A 15,023-nucleotide genomic window follows, 5' to 3' on the forward strand; every position below is an offset into this window, starting at 1 on the left:
CTGCCCCGCAGGGGGTCACCACCTGGAGGGAGAGGAGTCCCTACCTCGTTTATTCTTTTTATTTTTCTAATTTCTTACTTTCCTTTATTGTTTTCAAACTTTCTTTTTTTAAATATATTTTATTGATTATACCATTACAGCTGTTGTTCTGTTCTCCCCCTTCATTCCCCTCCACCCTGTACACCCCTCCCCCACCATTCCCCCCTTTAGTTTATTACCACGTGTCTCAAGTTCTTTAGATTCTATATTTCCCCCACTATTCTTGCCCTCCCCTATCTATTTTCTACCTACCATCTATGCTATTTTCTATACCTTCTCCCCCCTTCTCCTCCTCCCACTCCCCTGTTGCTAACCCTCCATGTGATCTCCATTTCTATGGTTCTGCTCCTGATCTAGCTGTCCTCTTGGTTTGCTTTGGTTTTAGGTGTGGTTAATAACTGTGAGTTTGCTGTCCTTTCACTGTTCATATTTTTTATCTTCTTTTTCTAAGATAAGTCCCTTTAACATTTCATATAATAAGGGCTTGGTGATGATGAACTCCTTGAATTTGACCTTATCTGAGAAGCACTTTATCTGTCCTTCCATTCTAAATGAGAGCTTTGCTGGATAGAGCAGTCTTGGATATAGGTCTTTGGATTTCATGACTTGGAATACTTCTTTCTGGCTCCTTCTTGCCTGTAAGGTCTCTTTTGAGAAATCTGCTGACAGTCTGATGGGAACTCCTTTGTAGGTGACTGTCCCCTTATCTCTTGCTGCTTCTAGGATTCTCTCCTTCATTTTCATCTTGGCTAATGTAATTATGATGTGCCTTTGTGTGTTCCTTCTTGGGTCCAACTTCTTTGGGACTCTCTGAGCTTCCTGGATTTCCTGGAAGTCTATTTCCTTTGCCAGACTGGGGAAGTTCTCCTTTATTATTTGTTCCAATAGGTTTTCCACTCATGGCTGGTTTTTTCCCCCTTCTGGTACCCCTATAATTCGGATGTTGGAACGTTTAAAGATGTCCTGGAGGTTCCTAAGCCTCTCCTCATTTTTTTGAATTCTCATTTCTTTATTCTTTTCTGGTTGGATGTTTCGTTCTTCCTTCTGGTCCACTCCCTTGATTTGAGTCCCAGTTTCCTTTCCATCACTATTGGTTTCCTGTGCATTTCTCTTCATTTCAATTAGTTTAGCCTTCATATGTTCCTCTAATTTGTGGCTATAATCAACCAGTTCTGTGAGCATCCTGATCACCAATATTTTGAACTGTGCATCTGAGAGGTTCGCTATTTCTTTTTTGCTTAGAGTTATCGGCTCTGGGGCTTTGAGTTCTTCTTGAGCCATATTTTGGCCTGTTTGTGCCTGTTGTGTATGAGGAGCCTCCGGAGCTGTAGGTGTTCACCAGGGTGGGGCAACTCAGTCGCTGGGTTGTGATGCTGTATGTGGGGGCGGGGTCAAAGGAAATCAATGGCGGTCCCATCTGCTTCCTCCCGCCCCCGGGGCTGAGGTCTGTCTCACTCCTCGCTCCTTTGCTGATTTATCTGTGTGTGCAAAAGTGCAACCGTGCTCAGCCTGCCCCGCACCCTCACTGGGTCTGAGATGCTACCCCAGCTGCCTGCATGCCTGGGTCACCTGGATCGGGGGGGATCTTTTCTGCCAGACCCTGCTCTGCTACTGGCTCTGCCCCTCTTACTGGTCCTGGTTGAAGGGTTCGTTGTTGTCAGCCTTCCGTATAGTTCAGTTTTCTGTTCTTTGGCTGCGTCTTTTTTTCCTAAACCTTTGTTGTATTCAAACTTGGTTGTGGGAGAAGGCACAGTGTTTCCACCTTCGCCTCCATCTTGGCGGGAGTTGCCCCACCTGTTTATAAAAGACAGCTCAAACCACATTGTCCCTCTCAGGTTTGTTGCATCCACCAACCGCGAGAACAAATGTCGGAGACTTTCAGGGTTCCAAAGATGTTACTTTATTGGCCACGTTTAACCTGCGCACGGGTGAACTCTCAAAGTGTTCATCGACACAGTGCCCGCAAGGGCTGCAAACCAGAGTCACGCGCAGCGCTTATAGCTAAGTCCTTATATAGAGGCAAGCAAGCAAGCGTTGCACAGAAGCAGATGTGGTGGTTAGCTATTGGCTTACAGAACCCGCGTGTGGGAACAGGGTGGGGTCTGACTCAACTGAAAGGAAAATTTTGAAACTAAACAGATGGCAATCAACTTACAGGATGTTTGCTAGGGACACAGGTTCCTTGGGGCTGAGACTATTTTTCTTGTTCCCAACAGGTTCAAGCTAGGGCTCTCCTCAGAACATACTCTTTTTTTTAACCTCTACAAATAACCGCAGTTAAAATATTTCACGAACTCTATAAACAGTTATTGAGCCTCTATTCTGTACCAGGCGCTCTCCCAGCACCTGAGAATCCAGTGATAAATGAGGGAGAAGAGGGTGGTGTCTACAGAGGAGCCTACATTCTCGACCAACTTTGTGAAGGGTTCCCTACTGCCGGATGCTCTGGGTAGATTGTTTTCTTTTTCAGTAACTATTGTGTTTTAAAATGGCAATAATTTAAAAAAAAAGAAAACTGATGCTAATTTTTCAAAATTAGTATAAATGCAAAAAATCATAAAGAAGAAAGTTAAAAAATACTTGCTTTATTTTTAACAATAATGTTATGTGGCCCTGGTGTGGCTCAGTGGGTTGGGTACTGTCCCACAAAGCAAAAGGTCGCTGGTTCAATTGGGGCACGTGCCTGGGTTGTCACGTGCAGGAGGCAACTGATTGATATTTCTCTCACATATTGGTGTTTCTCTCCCTGTCTTCCTCCCTTCCCCTCTCTCTAAGACTAAGCCTTTTATTCTAGCTTCTCAGAAGCTCTTGTTGCCCCTGAAAAGCTGGTTTCCCAGAGCAGCTAAGATTCCTGGGATTCTGCAAGCAGCTAGAGTTATCTTAAATAAAATCTTTAAAAAATGTTGTGTGGACTGCTGGATGGATGGATAGAAAGATGAACACGTGATAAAGCAAATACAACAAAATGTTAACAATAGTAGCATACTCTAGGGCATGCAAATACACAGCTCTCTCAACTTCCTGGATGCTTGAACATTTTCGTAATAACCATGGAGCCAATATGACCATGTTTTACTGCCTGCATTTCGTCCACTGAGTGACAGGCTGACCCATCTCAGCCTCCAGGCTCATGGGTCCTCCCCCACCTCTTTTTTTTTATTTATTTACTTTTTAGAGAGAGGAGAGGGAAGGAGAAAGAGAGGGACAGAAACATCAGTGTGTGGTTGCCTCTCATGAGCCCCCCCACCAGGGACATGGCCTGCAACCCAGGCATGTGTCCTGACTGGGAATCGAACCTGCAACTTTTTGGATTGCAGGGCCACACCCAATCCACTGAGCTACACCAGCTAGGGCTTCCTCTCCTTTTTTAAGTCACCTTTGAGAATATGAATTCTATGGACTGTTTCCCAGAAGAATATATATTTATTTATTTATTTTCTAGTTAACCACACATTTATCAGTGCTTTGCATGCTTAATCCTCACAGTGACCCTATGGGGAAGGTACTCTCCTATGCCCAACCCTACCCTAAAACTGTGCATTCATGCTCAGGAGCCCTCACTACGCCGCAAGGTAAGGTCCTGGAGGCTGGGGCCTGGGCCTTTGCTGGAGCTGTAGGGACACGGGGTTTCTCTGCAGTCCCAGGATCCAGTGTGGAAATGGATGTTGAATGAGTGAGGAAACTGCACATGCGTGGAGAGTTTCCTCTCCACACAGCTAAGGTTGCCGTGTGCTCAGACCCCGCCCCGACGCAACAAGGCATCTGTGGAGGCTGGCCCGGGGCAGAGCTAGGCCTGGGGCAGGAGGTGCTTGCGGGAGCAGGAACAACCAAATGTTCCTGTTGGTTTCTCTGAGGTCAGAGAATAAGCATCTGGCTCTCATTCTCCAGGAACCTGCTCAGGTGACAAGCCCTCATGACACATTCAGATGTCAGATGGCCACGTCACAGTGCAGTGGGCAGGCCTGGAACTGAATTCTGTCTCTCTGCCTCTTTCTTAGCTGTGTGACCTCAACCAAGTCACTTCCTACTTTGTGTCTGTTTGTTCACCTAAAAACGTGCAAAATCAATCCCTGTCTTACAGGGCTTGGGGGAGGGTAAAGGATCAACATGTGCAGAGGGCTTGGTTCCTGGAGAATAAGGAAGTGGTGGCTGTCACCGCCACGGCAGCTTTAACATGGGGGCGGAACACTGCGGCCCGAGGACACTGGGGCATTGGGGTTTCCTGGAAGACAACTTACTAGTGCCAGCCTGGAGAACTTTCTCCCCAAAGCACTACCACCTCTTGTGCTTCTTGCTGGGGTCTTCTAGATGTATGTCCAGAAGGTATCCAGACATGTATTATGAAAAATCAGAGACATTTATCAAAGAAGATACACGATACAAGAAACATTGTATATAGGACAATGATGCCTCCGTTCCCTTCAAAGTGGGTACCTCGGGACCTCATACAGTTCTAATTGACATCAGCTGCCTTGTCATATTTTCCCGAATCTCATCAACGGTCTAAAACCTCTTACCTTTCAAAAGTGATTTTAGTTTGGGGAAAAGCCAGAAGTCACAGGGCCCCAAATCTGGGCTGTAGTGGGACTGATTCACCAGTGTGATTTGATGTTTCACCAAAAACTCTGCATTGGACGTGATGCATGAGCAGGTGTGTTGTTGTGCTGAAGCTGCCAGTCACCAGTTGCCCACAGCTGCGGCCTTCTGAACCATCCAAATGGTATCCGCAGAGGAATGTTCCAGCTTAACACGAGATTAGATGTAGATTCATTGCCCTACTCACTCAGTCATTTTGAGTGCGACTACCACAGAGCACACAAGCTCACTCAACGGCATCTACTGCCCCCACTGACCAGTACAGTGGAGTTGTCATGGTTGACGCGTGCACACTCCAGTCCACTCTCCTTGGCTGCCAGGTTACTTCGATGTCACGCAAATGGTTCTCATTCTATTAACAATGGCTGGATTTTTTCCAGACAGACCTCGTGTGTGTGTGATGTGTTCTGTTTTTAATTCCTCATCCAAGGATATGCTATTGACTTTAGAGAGAAACACTGATGTGAGAGAGAAGCATTGATCAGCTGCCTCCCACACGTGCCCCTACTGGGAATTGAACCCTCCTATATATGTGCCCTGATTGGGGATTGAACCTGTAATCTTTTGGTGTACAGGATGACTCATCAATCAACTGAACCACCTACCCAGGGTCTTGTAAAGGCTCATTTACTACCTCAGGTAGTTTAACTAGTTGGTACCAAACTGAAGACACAGTGGGGCAGATGTCCAGTTGAATTCCGCCTTGAATGCTGAGTCCTATTGAGGATCTGTGTTATTCCACCGGCCCTGGGATGGTGGAATCACCATCCTAGTTGATTTGCTGCAAGATGCGGTCATTCAACTGGGCTCAGCATCTTCACCCATAAAATGGGAACATAATAACAAGGGTGCCTAATCTGACAATTTGTCCCCGAGTGTTTCACCGGAAAGCGCACAGTGGAATGGGAACTACCACTTATTCATCCCCTACAAGAGCGAGGCACTGTGCTACATGCTACAGGTGCAATTTCACTGTAATCCCTAAAACAAACTTTATGTGGATTAGGCATCCTTACCTTTATTTTACGAATGAAGAAACTGTGAGATTTCTGTGGCTCACACTAGCAAGCGGCAGAGCTGGGACTCCAGCAAACCTCCGTCTTTCTAATCCTGCCTGGGTGACACCTCCACCCTACCACTCAGCCTCCCTGAATCACCAGGCTTGGCCTGTGGCTGCTTTTAGCCCATGATCTTGGATCTGTTGTAGGTGATTCAGGGGTCCACCTCCCATTAAACATCAGAATCCCCAAGGCTGTGCTTGTCAGAAATACTGAGGCAGAATCTCCTGGGTGAGAGGTGGGATCAAAGGTCTTTACTTTAAACAAGCCCCCACCCCATGACGAATCTGAGGGCCATTCGACTCTGCTTTGCATTTGAGGATATGAAAAAGTCATCCTCTTCATGCCAGAGGCCACTTTTCTTTCTTTTTTAAAAAAATCTTTTTTTGAAGATTTTATTTATTTATCTTTAGAGGGGAAGGGAAGGAGAAAGGGAGAGAATAACAATGTATGGTTGCCTCTCGTGGGTCCCCTGCTGGGAACTGGCCTGCAACCCAGGCATGTGTCCTGACTGGGAATCACCGCAATCCTCTGGTTCACAGGTCTGCGCTCAATCCACTGAGCTACACCAGCCAGGGCCAGAGGCCACTTTTCTGTTTACTAATCTTGGAGTAGCAAGGAGAGAGAGAGCCCCCACAGAGGGAGAGTTTGAGAATTTCTGTCGGTGCAGATACATCTTTCCCCATGTAAGTACTCCCCCCTAAAGCACACAAGGAAAAGTGCCAGAGGCCATGCAAAACACACAGCTCAGGAGTCAGAATTGCAACCTCGGACAAGCCACTTAATCCCAAACCCCAGTTTTCCATCTGTAAAATGGACGTGCTAAAATCAATCTTCCACGGTCACCATGAGAGTTAAATAAGCAAACAGCACCAGTTGCTCTTCCCTCCCAGCATTTACCACAGTGTGTTTCAAATTTGTCTCAGCAATGTATCTCCAGTTCCTAACATTGTGTCTGGCACATATGTTTGTGGAAGAGATAACATTTGTAAAGATAAAGTCAGCCAGGCTCACAGCTGATTTTTATGTATGTACACACACATATGTATACATACATACGTGTGTATGTAAAATGAAGAGGGGAAAATTTGAGAGAACTCTCAGGAATCAGTGGTGCCAGGAGTGGAAAGGTAGGGTAACATTGTATTTGGAATCTGAAGCTCTGGTTCACATGCGGCCGGCTCTGGCCAGCTCGAATGCAGGGCCTGGACGCTCATACAGCTGGTCTCTCTCCTTTGGTGATCTCCCCTTACATTATGGGTCTTCTAAGCAGCCTCAAATCCTTTCGGGAAAGCTCCCGTGTATAAAACACCAGCCAATCGAGGTCCTGATGCCTCTCTGAGCCTCTGGTTCTCATCCGTGGAAAGGACACAACAGCAGCTAGGGTTTGGGGGAGCCTTCAACGAAAGCTCCTGGAAACACGAGCTTTTTTCCCCCTCCTTCTCACATGGAGAAGGGCGGAGGCGCTGAGTCGGACCGGCATGCGCCCAGAAATGCAGAATTGCCGGGGAAAAAAAGTCCTAAAAGGGAAGGACGCAAAGAAAGTAAAGGTGAATTCCAGGCATGAGTTTTCCAGGGGGCAGCGGATACTTCCCCGCCCCCCTGGGCCCCCAGGTGCACTCCGCGCCGCCCACCGGCGCGGAGCAGGGGAGCCGCGCTAGGACCCGAGGAGGAAGCGCCGCAGGGAACCGGACGCGGCCTGCGGCGGGTGCTGCCGCGAGCGGCCGGCCGAGCGGCTGGAAATGAAAGTGCAGCGCTCCGGAGCCACATGGACGGAGCTGCCGGGGCGGCGGCGCCGGGAGCAGGATGCGGCCGCCCGTAATTAAATAGCATTTACTCTTATTATTACTAATAATAATAACGTAATCATACCTCTAGTCATAGCATACCATTTATCGGGCTCGGCGCAGGCCCGCGGGGAGCGCAGCCCGGCCGAGGTGAGTGCAGCGCGCGACCCGCGCCCTGTGTGGCCGAGGCCGGGGCCGGACCGCGTCCCGGTCCGGCCGGCGGGAGGGCGCGGGGACCTGGGCCGCGCGGACCGGAGCGGGTGGGTGATCCTGGGCCAGGCCGGAGCTGCGTGGGGCCACCTGAAAAGTGCATTTGGTAGAACTAATGCGGTGCCCCCCCACTCCCATTTCCTCTTTGGGGGGCACCTCTCGGTCCCTGTTCCCTGCCCCAAAGTTTCAAAATTATTGTGCAGCCGGGGGCACCTGCCGCCTGGTGATTCGGCCGCCCCTGCAGCTGCCGAGGGGGAGGGGGTGCCTGGGAATTTTCTTCCGGGGGTGCTCTCGCCTCCGCGATCGGAGCTTTGGGGTGCGTGAATGCTTTGCGGCCCCCCGCGAAAAAGGCACACAGGTGCCTTTTGTGTGCTCTTGGGCCCCACAGCGGCGGGAGTTGGAGGGACCGCAGCGAGGGCCAGGGACCCCGGCCGCCCGACAGGCCGCCCCTGCCGGCTGCGGCGGCCACGCGAGCCCGGGGATTCTGGGCCTGCGGCCGGGCCTGGAGGGGGGGTGGCAAGAAAGGGGGCGCGGTCTGGGCTGGGGGCATTTCCGTTCGTGGGATGGGTCCCTGGGCTCCGAGGCCTGAGAGGGGCCTGTGGCTGGGTGGGCAGAGCGGGGCCGAGGGGACTTCGGGGCGCAGCTCCAGCGTCTGAGGGGCGCCCCGGGAGATGGGTGCCCGGGAGCTGCCGATCCCAGCCTCGGACCCCACTCCCTTCCTCCGAGGCCGCAGAGACTCCTCTGGGCCTCCTCCCTCCTTTTACCAATTCCCCGTAAAATCTGCCTGGCTTGGTGTTTATAAGGTGCCTGGTTTGGGGGTCTTTCACAGAGACAAAGCAGTTTTCCCAGGGGGAAAATCATGTAGGGACGCTTTACTGGCAGATCCTGATGGCGGTGGTGACAACATGGCACTAGAGGGCAGGAGCAGGGTTTGGGCCCAGGAGCGGGGTGCAGTAGGGTCTAGGGTGCGAGTTGGGGCCTGGGGTCCCACTGCAGCTTCCTCAGGGATTTCATTCCTCTGGGTTGCTCACTGGGACTTTGCTTACCAGGTATCAGACTGTGAACCCCGACTTCTTACCATTTTTCTCAGTTCCTGTAATCCATCAAGTCTCATGAAAATAGCAGAATGCAGTTGAGTTTTCACAAGAATGTGATAATTACAGTACATTGAGCAACTGTTGGAAGCAAACTTACAGCAGAATCTTCAGTTTCACTACGGAGACTCCCCCACGTCACTCCCCACATGCAACCCCATCCCCAGGCTGTCTTTCTCCATTTTCACTTCCCACGGAAATGACAGTGGCCCAGAGCTCGGGTGGAGCAGCTTTGAGGTGCTGTGCGCCTTAAGCTGTGTCCGGGTAGGACCAGGTCTGAGGACAGGAGCACGATTTTGTGGTCCCTGAGCGGGGATGGGGTCTATGTTCCCTGGATGCTGTGAGTTCTAGGCTGTTGGCTTTTGTTTCTGATGGACATTTAAGAATGTGGGTTTTGGCAGCTAAGGAGTTTGGTGGGGTGAGCTAGTCTGGAGTGTGTCAGGTATAGGAAGGCTGAGGCATCAGCAGGTTTGGATGTGAGAGCCTGAAAATAATATTCCCTTAAGTAGCACTTTTTAGTTCATAACAAAAGGGCTTTCACATGTGCTGGCTCGTCTGTCCTCCACAGTAACCATGTCAGGTGGACATTTTTCAATCCTCATGTTCCAGATAAGAAACCCAAGGCTTCGAGAATAGAATATCTTGCTGGAAGGTCACATACCAGAGATAGGATTCCCGCCTGGTTTTCTGACTCCAAATCTTCACCCTTTCCCAGAGTCCTGGGCTACCGTAGCAGTAACTTTTCAAGTGCCTCTTGTGAGCCGGGTGAGGTGCTCTGGGGCAGGCTGGGGGTGGAGTTTGTGCCTTCCAGGCTTCCAGGAAGGAGAATGAAGTCTAGCGAATCAAGGAGAGAACAGGGACATGCTGGACACCGGGGTCAGTGCAGTGGGAGAGGAGAGGAGATAGAGCTCCTGGGGTAAGCTGGGAAAGTCCGAGAAGGCTCCCTGCAGGAAGTGGAGCTCGAGAACCTAAGAATGGGAAGGCCTGGCCCAATGAGAAGAGGAAGTCATTCCCAGGCTCACCACAGTCATCGGGAGGTTGGCAGGCATTCTGGTGCCTACAGTGCTCCTAGAGGGGTGGGTGTTGTTAGTCTTCATTCCACAGCTGAGGAAACTGAGAAACACAGGATTTATGTGGCTGACCCCAGGTCACACAGCTGGATTTGAACCCAGACCTCTCTGTGATTGTTCAGTGTGCCACATTGGAATTGGTGTCACCTCTAGCTGGTGACATCATCTAATTGGACCACCTCCATCTTAGATATGTAGACAAGAACAGAGACCAGGACAGTCTGAACTGGCAATTGTAATAGGGGTGGGGGCTGAAGCTAAAAGGTCAGCAGGCTTTCTGAGGCCAGGAGCTTTACTAAAATAGCCCTCTGTCCCAGGGCCTCGTGGGGCTGGCCCAGTAAACATACTGTCAGAGATTTCTGGAAGGGAGACTGGAGAAAGCAGAATGGCCGTGGAAGGAGGATGGGGGGGCACTGAGCGTGGAGATTTGCGTTCGGTGCCCTAGTGCCTGCAGAGTCTGGCTGGATGCCTTGGAGGAGCTTGTAGCTTGCGCGGGAGGAAGATGTGGATGATTAACCTGAGCTGCTCCAGCACAGCAGCTGGGTCTGCCTCGCCCCCTGTGCCCCAGGCTGCAGTGGAGGGGCTGGATGGAGGACACGTTCAGCCATTGTGTTGTCAAAGTGAATTATGCCCCACTAGGAGGGAGGAAGGTGTGTTTTGTCTGGGGTTGGAAGTTCTTCCTAGAAGACATGCCATTTGAATATTTGAAAGATGGCTTGAGAAAGGCCATAGAAAGGGCCTCCTAAGGGGACACGCTGAGATGGACAAAGGCAGGGACATGTGGGGGAGAAACGGGCAGATGATCTGGTGCAGCCACAATAGAGGCGGTGTGTGTGTGAGTTCAGGTTCAAGTATTTGCCACGGAGCTCCCCTGGGTTCTCCGGGCCCGAGTTTTCCTTTCTGAAAACAAGCCCTGCAGTTTGATGATGTTTGATAGCGACCTGTGGGAGAGGCCCTCGTCTGGGGCCTGGGACAGGGGACCCAGATGAGAGGAACCAGAGGGGTTTGTAAATTCTTTTTTCTTTTAAAGATTTTATTTATTTATCTTTAGAGGGGAAGGGAAGGAGAGAGGGAGAGAAATATCAATGTATGGTTGCCTCTCATGGGTCCCCTGCTGGGAACTGGCCTGCAACCCAGGCATGTGCCCTGACTGGGAATCGAATCGTGATCAATCCACTGAGCTACACCAGCCAGGGCCAGGACTATAAATTCTTCATAATTTCAAAACACTGATCCAGCAATTATCATGTGGTCAGGCCCTGTGTGAGTGCTTTTTTCTAGATTAGCTTATTTAATCTTTGCAACAGCCCTATAGGTAGCCACTATAATTATCCCCACTTTACAGATGAAGAAACTGGCACAAAGAGGTAAGTGACATTGTGTAAGAGGCAGAGCTAGAGAACAAACTCAGGGAGTCTGGCTCTTGAGTGAGTCTTGTGTGGGCCTAGGGGTTGCTGGGAGGGAGGAGGGGCCCAACAGGGCCAGGGCTGATGGGCTGGTGGGAGGTGCAGGGAACTGCTGACGGAGCTGGACCCCCAGCCTGGGCTCATGAAGTGTTGGCGCTGAGTCAGCTCCCAGGAGCCTCCACTGAAGCCAGTTCTTTCTTATCACATTTAATGGCCCAGAGGCTCATTTTCCTTTCTCCCTCATCGCCAGCAACGGGGCTGCCTCCCACCTTATTTATTTCCCCTTGTTGGCCTGCTTCTTTGCTAGCACCCTGATGGCTTCTGCGGGTGCGCTTGCGCCGCCGCTCCCTCCTGCTGTGGAGGCCCGGAGGAAGGGGCAGCCAAGCATTTCTGACTCAGAGCTCGTCTGCAGCTGACCCTGGTCAGCAGCAGCTCCTGAGCCCCGTGTCAGAGGCTGAGACACTGGCTTGATGGTAACGGTGGCCGTAGCGACAGCCGCCACCACCTATCTGTCGCTGCTGTGAGCCAGCACTGTGCTTGGCACTCTCTGTGTCTTCTCTTTCGGAATCTTCTTAAGAACTCACTGAGGCAGGAACGATGGTTAGCAGCCCCACTTGGCAGAAGAGACTGAGGCTCCAAGATCACGCGCTGTGGTGGACCGGGGCCAGAGGGGGCGGGCAGCCCCGACTCCCACGTCCAGGTCTTATCTGTCAGGCAGGAGTGACTCCTTCGTGTTGTTTTGGTCTCTGTGGCGCTCTGTTCTTATCTGTCTGGAAACCCTAATTATCCAGCATTCGCATCACACTTTTGCCCAGGGTCTCTCATTAATCCTCTTGACAATCCTTCAAGGTCAGTGAGGTCCCTCTTTTTTTTTTTTAGAAAAAGAAAACTAAGGGTCACTCATTCTCCAGCTCTTCCTGCCCTATCTACACGGTGACTCAGGAAGGGGACACATGTTAGGTGCCCTGTGACCAAGTGCCAGGGTCAGCCAGCGAGCAGCCACTGAGTACTTTCTGTGAGAGCTGCAGGGGAGGTGGAGGCCATGACCCTTCCGGAGTTTTCGGGTGCTCGTTTGCTCTTCTTCCCCACAGCACTCTGTGTCCTGCCCTGCCCCTCTGCAGGCAGAACACAGGGCAGGGAGTCCAAAGTCCGGAGATGCACACCCAGCTCCAGCACAGGCCAGCTGCGTGATCTGGGGGTGCTCTCAGCCATCTCCGCCTGTCTCCCGATCTGTGAAACGGCCTTGCTGATCCATCCTGTCTGCCTTGGGTTTGCTGTGAGTCTCAAATGATGGAACTTGGAAAGATGTAGAGACCACCGGTGTCTTTGTAGTGGATGGTTGTGGTTGCCATGGGCACTTAATAACCTCCAGAACATCCCGAGTCATCTCCACTGCCCTCGCTATCCAGGCCTGGAGCAAGTCACCTCCTCCCAGCCAGTTTCCCAGCTTCCCCTCTTGTCACCCGTCCTTAATGCAGCAGCCAAAGGGATCTTCTCAAGATTTAAATGTGGCCCTGGCTGGTGTAGCTCAGTGGATTGAGCACGGGCCTGTGAACCACACGATAGCGGTTCGATTCCCAGTCAGGGCACATACCCGGGTTGCAGGCCAGTTCCCAGCAGGGGACTCACGAGAGGCAACCATGCATTGATATTTCTCTCCTTCTCTCCTTCCCTCCCCCTCTAAAGATAAATACATAAAATCTTAAAAACAAAAGATTTAAGTGTGACCCCGTCACTCTGCTGAGCACCGCCCAGTGGTTTCCTGACTTGTGCAGGACACAGTGCTGCCTCTCCCGCACACACTGGTGTGCGTGGGGCTCTGGGGCCGGCCTTGGCCTGCCACTTGCACCCTGCTGCCCACGCTGTCTCACCGGCCTTCTGCCTTTTCCTTGGAGTACCCTAAGCTCATCCACCTCAGGGCGGTTGCCTTTGCAGTGCCCTCTCCCGGGTGCACTCTTACCCCCCTCCCAGGTTCCCATGGCTGGCCCCTTCTTTGGTCTCCTGTGTGTTTTTTTTTTTTTAAGATTTTATTCATTTGTATTTTAGAGACAGGGGAAGGAAGGGAGACATCGACCTGCAAGAGAAACATTGACCAGCTGCCCCTCATGCCCCCAACTGGGGACCTGGCCCTCAACCCAGGCTTGTGCCCTGACCAGGAATCGAACCATCAACCCTTTGGTCCACAGGCTGGTGCTTCAGCCAGGGTTTCCTTCTTGTGACTCTTAAATGCCACATCCTCAGAAGAGTCTTCCCAGCCCACCCTCCTCACTCCACTGCTGTGTTTCCTCTTTTAGTTTCCTTGTAACTGTTACCTTTGCCTTTACTTGTCTTGTGCGGTTAGCCCTGACCTGTTGCTTGGTCTTCTTGTTCCTGGAACACAAATCCCATGGGGCCAGGGTCTTTGTTAGCCTTGAGCCCCGGCACCTGGCAGAGCCCCTTGCCCACGAAGGTCTTCTGTGGATACTCGTGGAGTAAGAGGGCACCAGTAGCAGGGTGTTCCTGAACAGCCCAGGCTGAGCAAGAGTGGGCCAGACAGAAACTGCAAAGAAATCAGCGTGGACTGATTGAGAAGTACTTTTAGGCTAATTTTGTAGGTTGCCCAGGAACACAAACTTACGGCCTCCTCCACGGGGGGCCAGGCCCACTGTGTAAATCTGGGAACTGCCTTACAAGGCGCCTGTCCTTGGCCCTATGTTGCAAATGACAAACGCAGACTCGGAGAGGTGCCCCGGAAACTGGTGTGGAACAGTGCTGGGGTTGGAACCCAGGTCCGGTGGCCTGCCTCCCTGCCCTCAGGGAGGAGTAGCCCAGGATGGCCAATGGCCATGGGGTGCCCAGCCCCAAGGATTTCTGACCCCCCGGGGCTGGAGCAGTGACTTTACCGTCACTCAGAGGAAAGGAGCGCTTCCCAGTGTTGGGTGGGCACTCTGGGTGTTTTCTCTTTTGCTTTGTTATACTTGTCCATAATTCCCAAGGGTTGTACAATGAGCTTCTGTTACTTTTCTATTAAAAAAAAAAGCTCTTGTTTAATCTTTTCACTTGAGCAGCACAGCTGGCGGACGGCGATGGAGCGCCAGCCTGGGCCCCGGGGGACAGAGATGTGGGTTCCGGCCCCTCCTGGGCGGGCTGGCCCCCAGATGGTTCAGGGCCTAAAACGTGGTTTTGGAAGTTAAAGCTCTCTGTGGCCAGAGCACTGGGCCAGGAGGAGGAGTGTGCCGTGCTTCGGACTCTTGGTGTGGTTCCTGCTGGGGCAGTGGAGGAGGCTTGGGGACGGTTTCCTGAACTTTGGTTTCTGCTGAGGTGACCAGTTGGAAGTAAACAAAGTGCAAATCCTGGTGGAGGGGGTGGGCAGTGCGGTGCCTTCAGCTTCCCGCCCCGCCCCCCCTGCAAGTCTCGAGTGCCAGGCCTCACTGTTTTTCTAAAGACTATTTTTTCAAGCCTCACTTTTCTGTGGAAAGTGGGGATAATAACACCTACTTCTGAGATTTTTGTAGGGGTGAAAACGTGATTCCTTAGAACAGAGCTTCAAACCACCGTGTGGTGCAGACCCTCAGGAGGCGGGGCAAGCCCTCTCGGAATGCTGCTTTTTAAGTGCAATAAGCATGACCTGTGCAGGGTTACAGAGGAAGGCGATTCTGTGGGACCGTGGCTGTGCTTTCTTTTCTAATCAGCGCACTGAGAAACAAGACCTCGCAGTCAGTAACACAACTACAGTGGTTTCGAGGCGGTCACCAGCGTGACCTGCACTTTGTTGTGTCTGCAG

The 15,023-nt window shown here is 51.5% G+C and overlaps 1 protein-coding gene and 1 long non-coding RNA gene across 6 annotated transcripts in view; one reads left to right on the forward strand and one right to left on the reverse strand.

Annotated features, from left to right (window-relative positions):
• Window positions 1-7,133: 7,133 nt before the first annotated feature.
• On the reverse strand, window positions 7,134-8,860 carry LOC119002519 (uncharacterized). The gene is made up of 2 exons (XR_005069757.1): window positions 8,769-8,860; window positions 7,134-7,213 (listed from the first exon to the last, which is right to left on the reverse strand). It is a non-coding gene; the product is annotated as an uncharacterized LOC119002519 (long non-coding RNA).
• The window catches only part of ZC3H7B (zinc finger CCCH-type containing 7B), a 39,755-nt gene continuing 31,940 nt past the window's right edge, over window positions 7,209-15,023 (forward strand). For 3 of the 5 annotated variants that reach the window (XM_037068463.1, XM_037068464.1, XM_037068467.1), the window contains exon 1: window positions 7,209-7,511. In XM_037068463.1, coding sequence (XP_036924358.1) covers window positions 7,500-7,511 — 12 coding nt within the window. In that variant the 5' untranslated portion in view covers window positions 7,209-7,499. Of the gene's footprint in view, window positions 7,631-15,023 lie in introns of all 5 variants that reach the window. The other 2 variants (XM_037068466.1, XM_037068465.1) reach the window with 1 other exon arrangement.

This window comes from Sturnira hondurensis, unplaced genomic scaffold, assembly GCF_014824575.4.
Source record: "Sturnira hondurensis isolate 20B ecotype Veracruz unplaced genomic scaffold, ASM1482457v3 Scaffold0017436, whole genome shotgun sequence".
Lineage (NCBI taxonomy): Eukaryota > Metazoa > Chordata > Mammalia > Chiroptera > Phyllostomidae > Sturnira > Sturnira hondurensis.